Source organism: Rhinolophus hipposideros, assembly GCF_964194185.1.
Source record: "Rhinolophus hipposideros genome assembly, chromosome: 10".
Lineage (NCBI taxonomy): Eukaryota > Metazoa > Chordata > Mammalia > Chiroptera > Rhinolophidae > Rhinolophus > Rhinolophus hipposideros.
Window position 1 is genome coordinate 80,967,002 of NC_138056.1, and position 14,724 is coordinate 80,981,725.

At 47.9% G+C, this 14,724-nt stretch overlaps 1 protein-coding gene across 5 annotated transcripts in view; it reads left to right on the forward strand.

Annotated features, from left to right (window-relative positions):
• TTC12 (tetratricopeptide repeat domain 12) overlaps positions 1-12,421 on the forward strand; it is a 51,266-nt gene extending 38,845 nt beyond the window's left edge. For 3 of the 5 annotated variants that reach the window (XM_081062349.1, XM_081062348.1, XM_081062347.1), the window contains exons 14-21: positions 2,923-3,015; positions 4,032-4,092; positions 4,854-4,991; positions 5,469-5,567; positions 5,994-6,062; positions 8,596-8,697; positions 9,906-10,005; positions 10,920-11,617. In XM_081062349.1, the coding sequence (XP_080918475.1) occupies positions 2,923-3,015; positions 4,032-4,092; positions 4,854-4,991; positions 5,469-5,567; positions 5,994-6,062; positions 8,596-8,697; positions 9,906-10,005; positions 10,920-11,578 (1,321 nt within the window). In that variant the 3' untranslated portion in view covers positions 11,579-11,617. Of the gene's footprint in view, positions 1-2,922; positions 3,016-4,031; positions 4,093-4,853; positions 4,992-5,468; positions 5,568-5,993; positions 6,063-8,595; positions 8,698-9,905; positions 10,006-10,919; positions 11,618-12,256 lie in introns of those variants that run through there. The other 2 variants (XM_081062351.1, XM_081062350.1) reach the window with 1 other exon arrangement.
• Positions 12,422-14,724: the final 2,303 nt, after the last annotated feature.

Below are 14,724 nucleotides of genomic sequence, written 5' to 3' on the forward strand. Positions count from 1 at the left end.
AGGAAGCCTAATTGTCTGTGTCTCCCAGAACGAAGACTAAGACGATCTTAGGCTGCCAGCTCCTCTTCTGTGCTGTTCAGGCTCATTAGCATTTATCTTTAAGAGCGGAGAAAACAGATTTGAGGTGGTGACGGAAGGATCTGAACTAACTGTAAAATCAGCAATTTCTGACCGCAGATAACACTGGAATACAGCCCCGAACACACTGGGGATTTGCAGAAGCTTGAAGTTACCTGGGACCTTAGAAACAACCCAGTCCAGCCCCACCCAGCACCAGAGTCCCCTCTGGGATGTCCCAGTCTCTACATGATGTGCATTATGCCTCCAGGGATGATTCTAGTGCTTTTATTACATTTTTCTCCATTTGATTAGGATGGGCACTGCAACAGCTAATGCACTGGGGGTCTTTCCCCAGCTAATGAGAGGGTGTGGATCTCACCTCCCAAGGCAGCCCATCCCATTCAGGACAGTTCTTGATACAAAATTATTTCCTTACACAGAACACAAACCATCTACCCCATTCCAGTCAGGGACAGCTCTGCCTCCTTAGATTGAGGCCTCAGCTCAGCCTATTGAAGACCAATGGCATCAACTCTCCCACTTTCCAGTGCTTGAGGTATCTGAAGACACTGGTCTTTTCCCGGTTAAGCATGTGGTTTCCTCAACCATGCCCCAGGTGATTTGACTTCCAGACCCCTTCTATTAGTAGAGGAAGCTGCTAAGTGAATCCGGCACCACAGGTGGGTGACTAGAGCCCACGCTCCTGAATGTAAGAGCCCAATCCAGTGGGAGCTTTCCTGTCTTTATCTCCCATCACTGCCTGACGGTGTTTGGTATCACCTGCTGATACCACCTCTCCTGGCACTTCTCTTACCTCCTGGCTTTTATCTCTTGGTTTCCATGGCGAGCCCCCTTCATGCTGTCACCCTTCCAAGTCAGGGACCGCAGGATCCTATCCTCGGTCCTCCTCTCATTCATGGCCTTAGTTATCACATATAAATCTCTCTCTCTTTCTTAAGTGCTAGGAGGGAACATCATCCTACCACTGTACATCTCCGTCACAATGCCACAAGTATCATAAACTTAATAAATCAAAAGTGGTTTTTCAGACGAGGTTCTCTTCCTCACCTTCTGTCGTCACAGGGGACAGCATTTCTCTACCCAGCTGCCTAAGCTAGAATCCTGAGAGTCCCCTGCGTGGCTCCCTGCCCACATCTGTAAAAGAAGGTACACTGTCAGCCCTACCGCCTCGGCATCTTCTGCATTCATTTCCTCTGGCTCCTCTCCAGCATGTCCAGTCATTCCTTCTTGGTCACTGAGCACCTTTCTTCTCCACGATACATCTTCCTCTGCCCCCACTTTGGTTCAGTCCCTTAACCTTTAGTTTGGACAATCCCTGTTCTCCCCTAGGTGGATTCCCCACCTCCTGTACCACCTGCTCCAATCCAGCTTCCGCCGTACCACCAAAGGGATCTAACATGCACATCTGTCCTGTTATTTTCCTACTTAAAGCACTAAAATGACTCCTTCCTATAAGACTAGCTCTCCAACTACCGAGCAATATACCGCCTACAAATCACCTGGGGACATTGTTAACATGCAGCCTCCTTCCACTCAGACTGAGAAGGGCTCAAAAAATCAGCCTTCCCACACACACCACCACCAAGCAAGTCATCTACCAACCACACTGGGGAAACATGCGTCCAACATAAAGTACGACCTTTCCAGCAGGCCACATGGCCCACTGCCCTCCGGCTGGCTCTGTCCGGCTCTCTAACCTCATTGTTCGCTGTCCTCCCCTCACACCCTGAGCGTTAGCTGTAAGGAACTGCTCCAAGTGTCTCCAAGTGTGCCACTGCTATTTGATGCCCCATCATCTTTATGAATGCTGTGCGCTTTGCCTGGTGCTCTTCTCTTGTCCCCACGTGCTTGACACTGGCCTACAAGCTCCTTGCAGCTGGGATATTGTCCTTTTCATCATTGTGGCCCCAGAACTTACCACATTGCCTGGCACATAGCCAGTGCTCAGTAAGTGGTGTTGATTCAATGAACAAACGAACAAATAGACAGCACTACACTTTCAAGTGACATCTGAAATGTCACCTGCTCTTTGAAGCCTTCTTCATCTCCTCCCTCCCACACCTCCCACCAGGCAGGCTTTGTGCCCACTTTACGTGAGCCTGTTTCTAATACAGCACCTAACACACGTGTCACTATAGGCGACCAGGAGCTCAGTGCTGCGTCCCACTCCTACTTCCATTGTCCGGGTGCCAGTGGTCCATGAGAGCAGCTTGACGTTGCACTCACTTGTTTGGCAACTGCACCAGACTGTTTGCTCATAATGGTTTTGCAATTGGCTAATAACCTTTAAAACTTTTTCATATGAACCAGTTATGAATTAGGCCTCCCAATTCTGCTACTTATTTCCAGCCGTAAGTGGAGGACTTTGAGTTTAACCGTACTAAATTTCACCTGCTATATTCAGCGGTCTGTCAAAATCTTGTGATATCTTTAATCCATCCCCCACCTCATGGGGGGCCCTCTCACTTTAGTTATTGGCAGATTAGTAAGCATGCCATTTAAGTGTCATTTATGTGATTGAACTTGGCGGAGCCAGAATCACATGGCAGAGGCACCAGAGATTCCTTCCAAGTTGGCATCTGATAATCAATGAACTTTGGTTAAAACTGTTCAACCCCCTGGGAGTTCACATTAAGGTGTAGAGACAGTCTCATAGGAGAGTGTCTATCTTACTGGGGTGGGCAAGGAGCTGGGCTTCCTAGGAGTTCATAGCAAGGCCACGCTTTCAGCTTATCTCACCCGGATGCTGACTCCTTCCTGGTCTCCTTCAAGGTCTCCTTGTAGGGGTTGCTGTCAGTTGGAGGAGAGCCCACTCTGAGGTTGTTATGGATTTTTTTGCAGGTTAGTGGAAGGCCTGGTGTCGTTTCTTGAATTCTCAGATAAGAACGCCAACTCAGCCATGGGACTGCTCACAGACTTGGCTCTGGAAAAAAGGTAATTTTTATTTCCAGAAATTGACATGTCTTTTTCAACCTTTGTTAAACTGTCTGATCTTTTAAAATGGGAAGCTAAGCCAGCTGAGCATCACAAGATTCAGTGAGTAGGAGGGCCGATCCTTCCAGGTCGGCCACTCCTGTTCCAGTCCAGTCCCCGGGTGCTGGGGGATCCAGTCCTCAGTAAGTTTAGAAGCGGTGATGTACTTAAAACAGTATCCCTCACAGTAAGCAAGCCTATAGTGTGTTGGAGAAGTTTCTTCCCTTTAATCCGCAAATAATAGGAACTGCCTAGCAAATGTATAGTGAATAAATGTGAGTGTGAGAGAGACAGAATGCACCATAAAATGTAGCCTCCTCTTGCGTTGCCAGTGGCATTATGTGTAACCACCCCCCCCTTTTTTTGTCTTGCTTATCAGCTAGGAAGACAGGCAAGGTCTTAGATTTTTCATAATTCTTAAGTGGATTTTTTTTTTTTAAGTTCCTCACTAACTTTAGGACATCTTGCTTAGCAATGGTCAGATAATGAGAGAGAGCTGCTTGTGCCCCTAGAGAGGCCATCGGCAGTTTGGGAATCTAATGGTTCTCTTACCTAGTTGGTCACATGGGTGGTCAAGCCCACATACATGTGGAGACATGTATGTATCTGGGCCCTCCTCAGGGCTGTGACAAGGAAGCACGCCTGCACTGTATTTCTGGTTTGCACACACACAGCATAGACTCAGAGCAAGGGTAGGTCCGTTTGGCAAAAGCCTAGGGATTCCAGAAATTTCTGCATGAGAGAGCTGCCATCTGAGATCTGTTGTTTAACATCAAAGGCAATTCTTCAAACTTAGAGAAATTAAAGCCACATTACGTATCTACCTCGGGGCATTCTCTTTGGGTTCAGAATGAATCATGCAGGCACACTGCAAACCACATGGGCCCAGAGTTGGTGGCTGTCTGCTCCATCACCCAAACTGCATTTATCTTACAGTTTGTACAATGTGCAAATCATGGCTGATGTTTTCTCAACAGATTCCAAGTCTGGTTCCAGACAAGCTTTCCAGGGGTTCTCCCAGCACTCACAGGCGTTCTGGTAAGCAAGTCCTTTTTTATCACCTATGACAGACAATGTCAGGAACATAAGCAGAACTGTTGAACCATTTACACTCCAGAACTTGTCTCTCAGGTTGATTAATCATTTATTCACAGCTGGAATTTCCATAATTCTTAGTTATTAAAACAACCATAATTGGGACTCTTGGAGAGGGCATATGGATAGGGCTTATTACAGGGGAGAAAAAGCTGGATGTGGACTCCATTTTAGGTGAAAGCAGAAAGAGTTTGTCAGTCTCCATCTGTCCCCTTCTGACCCGAAGTCCTGTCATCAGTACCACGTACATCCCTGTCCCCTGCATAGCAGTCATCCTGTTAGGAGGACAAGTGTGTTGGTTTGAGCTCACAAGGCAGAAGACAGCAAGGGATTGGGGAGTTCTCCTAGGAGAGCGTGCTGTGACCAGACTGTGTCTCTAGTGAGACATAGAAGTTTCAGGGGACCTTAGAGAGCAAGTCCACACCCCAATATGTCAGATGTGGAAATGGAAGCTCTGAGGATGGATAGGACTTACCCACGTTCTCCAAGCTGGTTGGTGGTATCCCTGGGATTAAGCCCCAGCTCCCTTTCCAGGCCAAGGGCTTTGGGTCTCCCATCCTGTTGCCAGCATGACTTTGTTGATGACTCCTGTAATACTGTGCTCTCTGGGTCCTGGGCATTTGGGTGAGTGAGGGATGCCCCTGGAGATTACACTGGCATCATTACCTGCTCTGCAGATTTGCTTTCTCTTGATTCACTTTTAGAAGAGAGATCCCAGAGTAACCAACACTTCAGCTCTCAGCCAGTGCATTGCCATCATGGGAAACCTCAGTGCTGAGGCTGCCACCCAAAGACAGATGTCTGCCTCTGAAGAATTTGGGGATGCCTGCTTGGGCCTCATGGTATTGTATCTTTTCCACTTAAAGCTGGTCTTTTATCTGCTTTAGGGGTGTTGGCTCCTTCTTAATTATCTAGCTTATTCAGAAATCCTGTGTAAGGGTGCTGGAGCCAGTGGCTTATCCCTTCTGTAACCAATGATTTTATTGGTGGCTGGCCTTAAAGAGTCCTCCACATCAGATCTCATCCACCCTGGAGAGGTTTGAAGGGTTTGGAGGGGGAGTTGGCTTGACCACCCATTTGACCAGCTCACTCCTCAGTTTAAACACAGGACCAGGCTGAACCAGAGTCACGTGGCAGAGGCACCAAAGGCTCCTTGTGAGTCTCCTATCCTGACGCTAGCTCATAGACCAGTCTCTGATCTTCCAACATCATGTAGGCTCATGACATTGACAATTTAGGGACCATTGCCAAGGGGAAGAGACGACCATAAAAAGATGCAAGGCAGAAAGCTCATGGATTCCCTTGCTTTGTTTCCAAAGGCCAGTTGTGAGGAGGATGTGGACCTGTTCAGAGAGGTCCTGTATACACTCCTGGGGCTCATGATGAACTTGTGTCTTCAGTCCCCCTTTTTCTCTGAGGTACGGTGTTCTTTTCTCCCTACGTGGAACCATGGGACAACCTGAACACATTCTGTTGCATAGAACTGTTCTCAGTTTTACAAAGAGAATAGAAGCCCATGAACTCCAACGCTGGCAGTGAGAATGGGGAAAGTTGGGTATTCGTTCAGTAAACTGAGTGTCCAGGATGTGCTGAGCACAGTGCGAGATCCTGCATTTACAAAGTCAAATAAAATGTGGTCCCTACTCAAGGAATTGTCCTGTAGTTAGGGGAAACAGATATGGGGGGGGGGGGAATAGAGCAACAGAAGGAGGTGTGGGAGAGAAATATGGCAGTGGTGAAAGGAGGGAGTGGCCAGTTCTATTAGAGGGCTCGCACTGAGCGCCACTGTGGATTCAGATTACCAGAACATTCCAACCTCCTTCTCCCTATCCCTATTATCACAGGTTTGGGCCGTGGAGGTGAGCAGGAGGTGCATGTCTCTGCTGAACAGCCAGGATGGAGGAATCCTGACAGTAAGCTTCTCCTGGGGAGATCAGAAACAACTTCCTTTATTGTTCTCCTGTTGTCTTGTTTTGATATCAGTGCATCTTGCCCTTTTGAAGTCATCACACCTTTGGGATTCTGCTGACTCTCTGAGGTACAGGGAGGACATGCTTCTCAGAATGATTCCCATAATCACATACATACCAAATTGGCCTGCAGTTTCACGGGTAACCCCCACCGGTGCCCCTCTGTAGACCCTTACAGTCCAGGAACCTGAGTTAAGAATCCCTTTTCTGTCTGGTCTGGAATTTAACAGCTCGTACAGTGTGACCCATCTGATTTGTCCTTTTTCAAGATATCCTTGTGCAAATGGAACAGGCCAAGCCATTTTATGTAGAATCTCTTTTTCCATAATCAACAAAGCCAGGCCCAGATCTTGGAGCGAGTGATCCTGGAGCCTGTTTATGCATGATGGTTTCAGCCCCCGTGGAGATATATGCTGGAATGGCTTTCTTCTGTTTCTGACATTTGGATGAGGAAACTGAGAAAGGCCAGTGGTCGGCACTACATCAGGAGGACATTGATATGATCAAGAGACAATTTGCATCAGTCTAGGACGTGTTACTCCCTCACGTTAGAAATCACCCCATCTTTTCCACCTATTAAGTCAGGGCCCTAAAGCCTAGAGAAGTAATTGGAGTAGCATGCAGGGCCGGTCTGGGAAACCAGACCTTCAAGCTTTGTAGACTAGGGACTGGTTCCAGGGTTATAGTAAAGGTTCTAAGTAGAGTCAGCATATCCTGTTTGGAGCTAGCATGCCCATAACTTCCCTGAAGTCAGTTCAGACATCATAGGGCAAAAGCTTTTAACCTGGGTTCCCGGAATGGGTGGTAGGTCTTCAGTTCCCTGGAATCCCCTGCAATTGTGTAGAAGAAACTTCTGAGTATATATGTATTTTCAGGGAGTTGGGGGGAGCAGCATAGCTTTCCTCAGATCCTCGTAAAAGATCACCAGCGTGGTAGACACCACTGTTCTTGGGTACTTGGGGCTTTTCTGGATGGTCTAAACCTCAAGCAGGGCCTACACAAACTCTTCAAGGACTCTCTTGGCCGGATTTCCCCGGGACTCTGTGTATACCACAGCTGGGTCCCCACCAGTTTGTTGAGCAGGGCAGCAACTTCAGTAGGAGACTCGGGGATCTCGGTAGGTGCTGTCTTGACTGTTTTGTCTGAAAAGAGATCTGTAGTGTCAACTGTAGCAGCATACTAGCACCTGTGCGAAGCAGATTTGGAAAAACAAAACTCATAATACAGTAATACACAAGTTTATCCCTTCTCCCTCTGGAGACCTCATTACAATGAGACGAAAGGCATTAGGAAAAAAGAAAAAAAAGGAGAAACCCACATGGACAAAGTGAACGGGCAAGAGGTCACCAGTGGAAAACAGCTGCAAGAGTGGTCATTAATGAGGCAGGACTGAGGAAACCTTAGTGTAGACTGTAGACAGAGGGAACACAGCGGGGCAGGCAGCAGTTTTGTCTTGCAGTACACTGGAGAAAATAAAACTTCAAAGCACTGGGTCCAACAGAGGGCAGAAGTAAGAGATGGGGGCATACTTGGCACTCAGACATCTATTCCTCAGGCATCAGTTCAGAGCAGTTTTTCTCTAAAGGAATTGAAAGATGAGACATAAACATATTTTTGGGAGTGCCACCTTTCTTCCTGCTAGTGGACAGACTCCCCATAAATGCAACAGACTGAAACATTTTTATTGCTTCTTTCATAAATGTGACTGGGCAGCTAACGGTCGCCAGGCATTTCAGGAAAACCATACACATAAATAGAAAAACCAAGATAAACAGAAAAGTTGACTCAAAAAAAAAAAGATGATGATATAGGAAACAAGGAAAAATTAATAACAATCATTTGTATCATCAGAAAAATTAAAAATAGTGTTATAGCCATAAAATAGTAACAGCTTCCTATTTTAAAATATCAGAACTAGAAAATAAAGTAAATGAAGTCTCCAGAAAATGAATAAAAAGACAAAATTCAGAGCAGATAAAGGGAAAGCTAACCGGGAGGGTTAATCCAGGAAGTCGACCATCTAAGACGGTCCCTGCAGATACCAGGACCTCGGCATCCCCAGAGCAGGACTTTCTTTCCCAGAGGTGAACTGGTTGGTCCTGTGTAGAGCTGAAATAAGCTGGGCCTCTGCATGCCAGGGGGGCAGTGTTTGAAGCCCTTTGAGTTGCCTACCCAGCCATTGTATTAAAAAGAACAGTGCTTGCTCTCTATTACTTGGCCAGTAAGTGTTTTTAGTACCACGCTCTAACCAACTGAGCTAACCAGCCACCCACCATTAAGTGTTTTTAAAGTTAAGGTGCCTACTTTGCTTCCAGTACTAATGATTGTTTTTGCCTCACCAAACTACTTGTTAACTTCTTTTTTGTATCTTCGAAAAATATTCTAACTCTAGCATTTCTCTACTTACTGACTTTTAAAGGTCTTCAGCATTTCTGAAAAGAACTTTTAATCATCCTTTGCTTTTTGCTTCCCTCAGAGAGCTGCTGGCGTTCTCAGCCGCACCCTTTCTTCCTCTCTGCAAATTGTTGAGGAGGCCGTAGGAGCAGGAGTTGTGAAGAAAATGATTAAATTCCTGAAGGTAAAATCACGTTACTGGTTATAACCTCTCGAATTTCCAGGAACATTATGTTTTATTTGGGGAACAGGAGTGAGGTGTCTTTTCACCCCTGATAGAGTCTAAATTTCTTGAGTAGGGATCCACTTCTGCCTGTCTATCCAGACTGCTCTGAATATCAACAAAAGATTATTGAATTAATAAGTAGACTATTCTTAGATATATCCATAAAAACTGCTCACCACTCACGCCTAACTTAAAAATGTATGGCCTCTGTGCTTGAAAAAGGTGGTCTGAGTGACTTTCAACAAGGTTTCTCAGGCCCCATATTTTGCTCTTGTTTTCCCGCTCCTGATGCTTTATCCAGATATCTGGAGAATGGTGGGTATAACTCCATTTATGAGATATGTATAGGGTGCAGAGTTCCCATGAGACAAAAGGATGTTCGGATTTTCCTTATGAGTGCAGTGAATGTAAGCAAGTCAGTCCAACAGTTACCTAGACTCACCGGAAAGGATGAGGTGACTAACTCAGCTGCCATCTCTGGATCCTGCCCGTGATGTATGTGCCCAGTGAGGCTCACCCACCCGTGTTAGTGTGGTGACCCCACGGGAGACTTATTCATAAAACTCCAGGCTGAGTGGGGCCAGGCTACTTGGATGATGACCGTTATTTACTCTGTACCACTCTTGCAAACCTATCAGAGTCTGCTGATTGCATACACACACACATGCATTATGTATGACACATGCTCACGAGCATTAGAAGACCCCACATTATGTGGTTTGAAGGATTACAATTTGACGGTTGTTACTTCTTATGTGATCTGGGCTTGTGATGTTCTCCATGCAGGCCTGTCAGCCTAACAGCCTTAGCAAGTCAGCCCTCATTCTCAAATGGTGAAATGATGAAGGAAGGCCTTTCCTCCTCCCTTTCTGGTAGATCTGCCAGTCAATAGCACCATTCTCTTCTCAGCCATTTTCTCATACAGGCTTCCACAGGCACCGCTCGGGTGTGTCTGACAGGCCTCCATTCGTAGCAGGGGAGTGGGCCGCGTTGCAGAGGCTGTAAGTTATCAGGCCTGTTGCCCACGAAGCACATTCCATTCTCAGGGGAACTCGCTTAGAAGTTTAGGAAGACTCGAGCACAGTCACAGCTGCTCATGGGCTTTCCGGCCAAGAACAGTCATAGGATTGATTTTATTTTCCATCTAATTTCATTCGGAAATCTAGATGGGAGGCCAGAATGCGTCACACTATGCCATAAAGATCCTAGCCGTCTGCACTAATACTTGTCACGAAGCACGGGAACAAATGATGAGACTGGATAAAAGTAAGTGATGGTTTCATTCAGCAGAGCTCACATCCCAGAGGTTAATCCATCTTCGAGGCTGCAGAGGGAACTGCAGATGCGCGGTGAGGAAAGACAGCATAATGCTGCTAACCTTGCCCCAGACTTCAGCAGTGTTTGCAGAGTAAGATATCATTTCGCCTCCAGCTCTGAAAGCATTTAATTAGCCTCCGGCTGCACACAGGTAACAGGCCCAGGCTGGAGACTGAGCTGTGAAATAGCTCCAAGGTAACAGGGTCAACGCTGGGAGCCACCTCCTCTCACCAAGTTAAATTGAAATTGTTTCTAAAACATTCTGCTTAGACTGACCTAACACAGGTTCTCTTCCTTCACCAGGGGGAGGGAGGGAGAAACGGCTCAACCTTTAGTGAACAAGGAGAGTATCGGTCAGAGCCTGATTTTACTCTAGGAACTGAACTTGGCTGCAGTCACAGGTAGCGGGTTCCCAGCTGAAGCAGTCTGGAATGCATGGGTAGGGAACTGAGTGGGGCCCTGCCGTGGAAGCAAGCACCTTTCTTCTGGAGCCTGCTGCTTGTCCCACAGTCCCGGGCGCAGGCCTGTGGCCTCCCACTCAGGGGCTGTTAGGTGGAGAGCAGAGGTTAAGACCTGGGGTGTTACAGAAGACAGACCAGTCTGCCACCTAGCTTTCGTCCCCACACCATCGCTGTTGTGCTGGGCACTGCTCTGGGCCCGAGATCCTTCAGAGACACAGCAAGGAGCTGAGGAGCTTCATAGCACTCCATAGAGTTTTGCTGAATGAGCGAGTGACATGTCCATCCTCAGAGCTTCTGGGGCAGCTTGGCAACCACTGACACCTCCCCATGCCCCTCATGTCCATTGCCAACCTCCTGTTTGGGATTCAGAGGGCCGATGCTTGTTCTGCTCCCGCCCTGCAGAATTCAGTGTTCTGCTGACACTGCTCAGCTCGGAGGATGAGATTCTGGTGGTTAACGCCGCCTTCTGCCTGGGCAACTGCCTGGAGGTGCCACAGGTGGCAACCTCCCTGCTGAAGACAGACATCGTGCAGGCCTTGTTAAAGCTTGCAGGCAGCGATGCCCGGAACACAGCCTTGCAGCTGAACGCGGGGATAGCTCTGGCGAAGCTGTGCACGGCCGAGCCAAGGTACGCTGGGGTGACCCGTGCCAGTCACAGCTCACAGGCCAGGCCAGGGCCAGCCGCGGCACCATGTTGGGGCTGGGACTCCGCCACACAGAGCCCGGGGAGGGAGGCGGAGCTCCAGGCGCCCTGGTGCCTTCTGTGCAGACGGGTGTTGGGCCCCAGTAGCTGCTACTCTGGAGGAAACCTTCCTGAAGGAACAGGGAGCCCTCTGCTCAGAGAGAGGCAAAGTGCTTGTTTATCTGACAGGGATTTGTTCGGTGTGCTTATTGCCAGTCTTCTCTCTGTTCCACTCCCTCAGTCTCCATCCTTCTCTCCTCTTTTCACTCCTCCCCCCTCTCCTTCCCACACCATCTCCCCTTCTCTCTCCTTCCTTCTCTCTCCTCTACTTTTCCAGAAAACGTTAGACCTCCCACTTCATTTTTTGTCCAGGGCATAAGCATATGGGACAATGTCCAATGAGGGTAACATTCTCATGCTGGAGAAAACCAAAGGAAGATGTGCGATAGCACGTCTAAGACCACCTGACAAGCCAGGGCAGGGGGTCTTGGCTTTAACTGTGTACATTGCTTCTCTTTTGCGCAGACTTCTGTTCTGCTCTGGTCTTGTTCTGATGCACTTAACCACCTGGCATTCAGGCTCCTACCAGTGGCTGAGTGATGGAGCCTAGCTGGGGGCCCTTCCTGGGGCAGGGCAGGGCTCTGGCCTACCTGGTTCCTTTACAGCTTCACACCTCTGATTCCTTCTCTGTAGAATGAGTGGGTTGGCCTGAATGACATCTAAGGTCCTTTCAAGTTCTGTCTGATTGTTCAAATGGAAGGAATGGGTAAAATCGTTCTTCCACAGAAAGCAAGGCACATTAGCTAGCTGGAGCTCAAAGTGGCAACCTCCTGGGGAGTTCCCAAGAGCAAGGTCCCATCAAATCAGCCTGTCACATCTGCCACTCACAGCAAGAGTGTTTGCAGTGTTTTGTGGGCCTTGCCGAGGGCTCCCAGGGCCACAGCCAGTGTCCCTTTCCACCTTCCCAGCCAGGTCTACCTGAGGGGCGGAGGTTCTGGGTGCCAGCAGTCTGCACCATGGCATTTCTGTCCTAGTGTTTGTGGTCTGATTGTGACAGGTTTGCTACTCAACTGAGAGAGCTTCACGGGATAGAAATTCTCAGCTCTACCACGAAGTACATCAAAAATTCTTGAGAGACATGGTGTCTGTGCAAACACAAGGCTGTATGCTCTGGGTTGTTCCTGTGCTAATAAAGACTTTAAAAATATCTACGCCAGAATTGAATATTGGTTTCAAAGTGCTTGCCTGTTTTCATTGGTAACCAGAGTGGGCATCAGGCCAGCTACCATGATGGGAACTGCACTGGTCTGCTCATCTGTCATGCCCTCCTTAGAATGGCCCTTTCTGTTGTGTCGACGCTGGATGCCAGCAAACAAAAAGCTGTGCTTCCCAGACTCCCTTGGAGGCAGTGGTTCTAGGTGGAAACTAGATTCTGCCAACCTAATGCCCTTTCTGCCCCTTTTGCTATTTCCTGCTGGCAACATACTAGAAACATCAGGTTTTCAGCAGCAGCATTTTGCTGTCTATTTTCCAGCTCGGAGAGGCCAAGAAACAGCTGCAGTGGCATCAACAATGGTGGCAGCTTCCTGAGGCCATGCCTGGTACTGTGGCATGTGCTCTTGAATTCAGTGGGTTCAGTGGTGGGTATGGCTCCCCTGGCAGGGAGTGCTGTGTGGTCCGGGAAGTCATTCCTGGAAGTGCCACCCAGCGCCCTCCTCCCACCCATCGAAGGATGCTGTGAACACCCATTCTGTGTGTTCTATTTCTGCATGAAACTCACAAATACAGACATAATTACTTCCCTAACCCGCCTCGCATTCTCAGCCCATGCCCAAATGTCCTGCTCCCGTGTAGTTGCCCCAGGTCCACTCAAACTGTCAGGGCCACCTCTGGACCTCAGGTCCATCAGTGAGAAGTTCAATAAGTGACATGACTCTGCTACTTCTCAGTACACTCAGTTGACCATTTTAAGGGAGGAGGCAGGCCCTGTGTGATGTAATGAATGCGAAGAGTCCCAGAGCAAAGTTCCAAAGACATGGTCATACCCTGCTATCTGGCAGATATGTGACTTCGGGCAAGTCACTTAACCTCTCTGAGCTTTGGTTGCTGCTTCTGAAAAAGCTAGAATAATACCTGTCCAACCTATTTTCTATATTGCTGTGAAGATTAAATGACAGTTTAGAAGTAAAGGCACTTTGGGGCAGCCTGTTAGCTCAGTTGGTTAGAGCGCTGTGCTCTTAACAACAAGGTTGCCGGTTCGATCCCCACATGGGCCACTGTGAGCTGCACCCTCCACAACTAGATTGAAACTACTACTTGACTTGGAGCTGATGGGTCCTGGAAAAACACACATAAATAAATTTAATTAATTAATGAAAAGCTGCCTCTACGTCATTAAAAAATAATAATAAAGGCAGTTGGGGAATTCTAAAGTGCTACACAAATATAAGAGATTATGAGGCTCCATCTTGACCATGACCATCAGTTGAGTTAGATTTGAGGGGCCTGGGAAAGGGTAAAGCACACATCCTTTAAGGAATCAGAGCTGGGCAATTTCTGGACCATGTCGGAAAGGAAATCCTCCTCTCGTCTACCTTCTAGGAGATTTTACTCATCACACCCAAAGAAATGGTTCTTCACAAATGAGGTGGCTCTTAGCTTAAATTAAGAACTTTGCTCCTGAAACCAAGATAGATAATTGGCACTTTGGGGGCCTGGAAAGAAATCAATGGCCCCAAGCCTCTCACTGTGAGATCAGTGCACCCCATGGGGCTACAGTAAGCTCACTGGAGTACTTTGTGATGGTGCCATTTCATTGTCCCTGGGTGGCAGTCAAGTGACAAGCCACAGAGAGGCCAGGCCCTGCCCACTTAGTCTCATCATGCAAACAAACACATCAAGAGGTTACTAAATTGCAAAGGGAGATGGCTTGATACTAAACGGAGCACTGAGAAGAAAATTAGAGGCTGCAAAAGTGGCTGTTTTCGGAGAGAATTCAGTGGAGCTTTAAAAATGGAAAAGGCTGCCTGTGTACATACCCAGCAGGCTTGTCTCCTCTGATGTGATGTTCAGACCCCTCCTTCTTCTCCTCTTTGGCTGCACTCCTCCCCAGCTCTTGAAAATGGCTATTATACATGTGATCTCTTCCCCAAAGAGGGGGGAATGTCAAATTATATTACTAGCTTTGTTTCAGAGTGCCAGCCAAGAGCAGTAATCTGCTGTGAAGGATGGTCTGGCTGCACCTGAGGAATTCCCTCCTCTAGCCGGTGGAAAGAAGTCTACATACTGGTGTTCATCTCCAGTGTGGAGCCAACCCTCTGAAGTCTTGTTACATTAGCATGCACTACCTTACAGGGCTCCCAGGCAGCGTGGAAAAAAACCCCAATTACATATTGAAGATGAGGCTCACCTCTGTGCCGGGACCCACTAGCACCATCCTTCCCATCCTCGCGCGGGGTCACGACTTATTTTGGGGAAGCAGTTTGCTGGTTCCACAGGCAAAGGCATTGGGATTTGGGGTTGCCC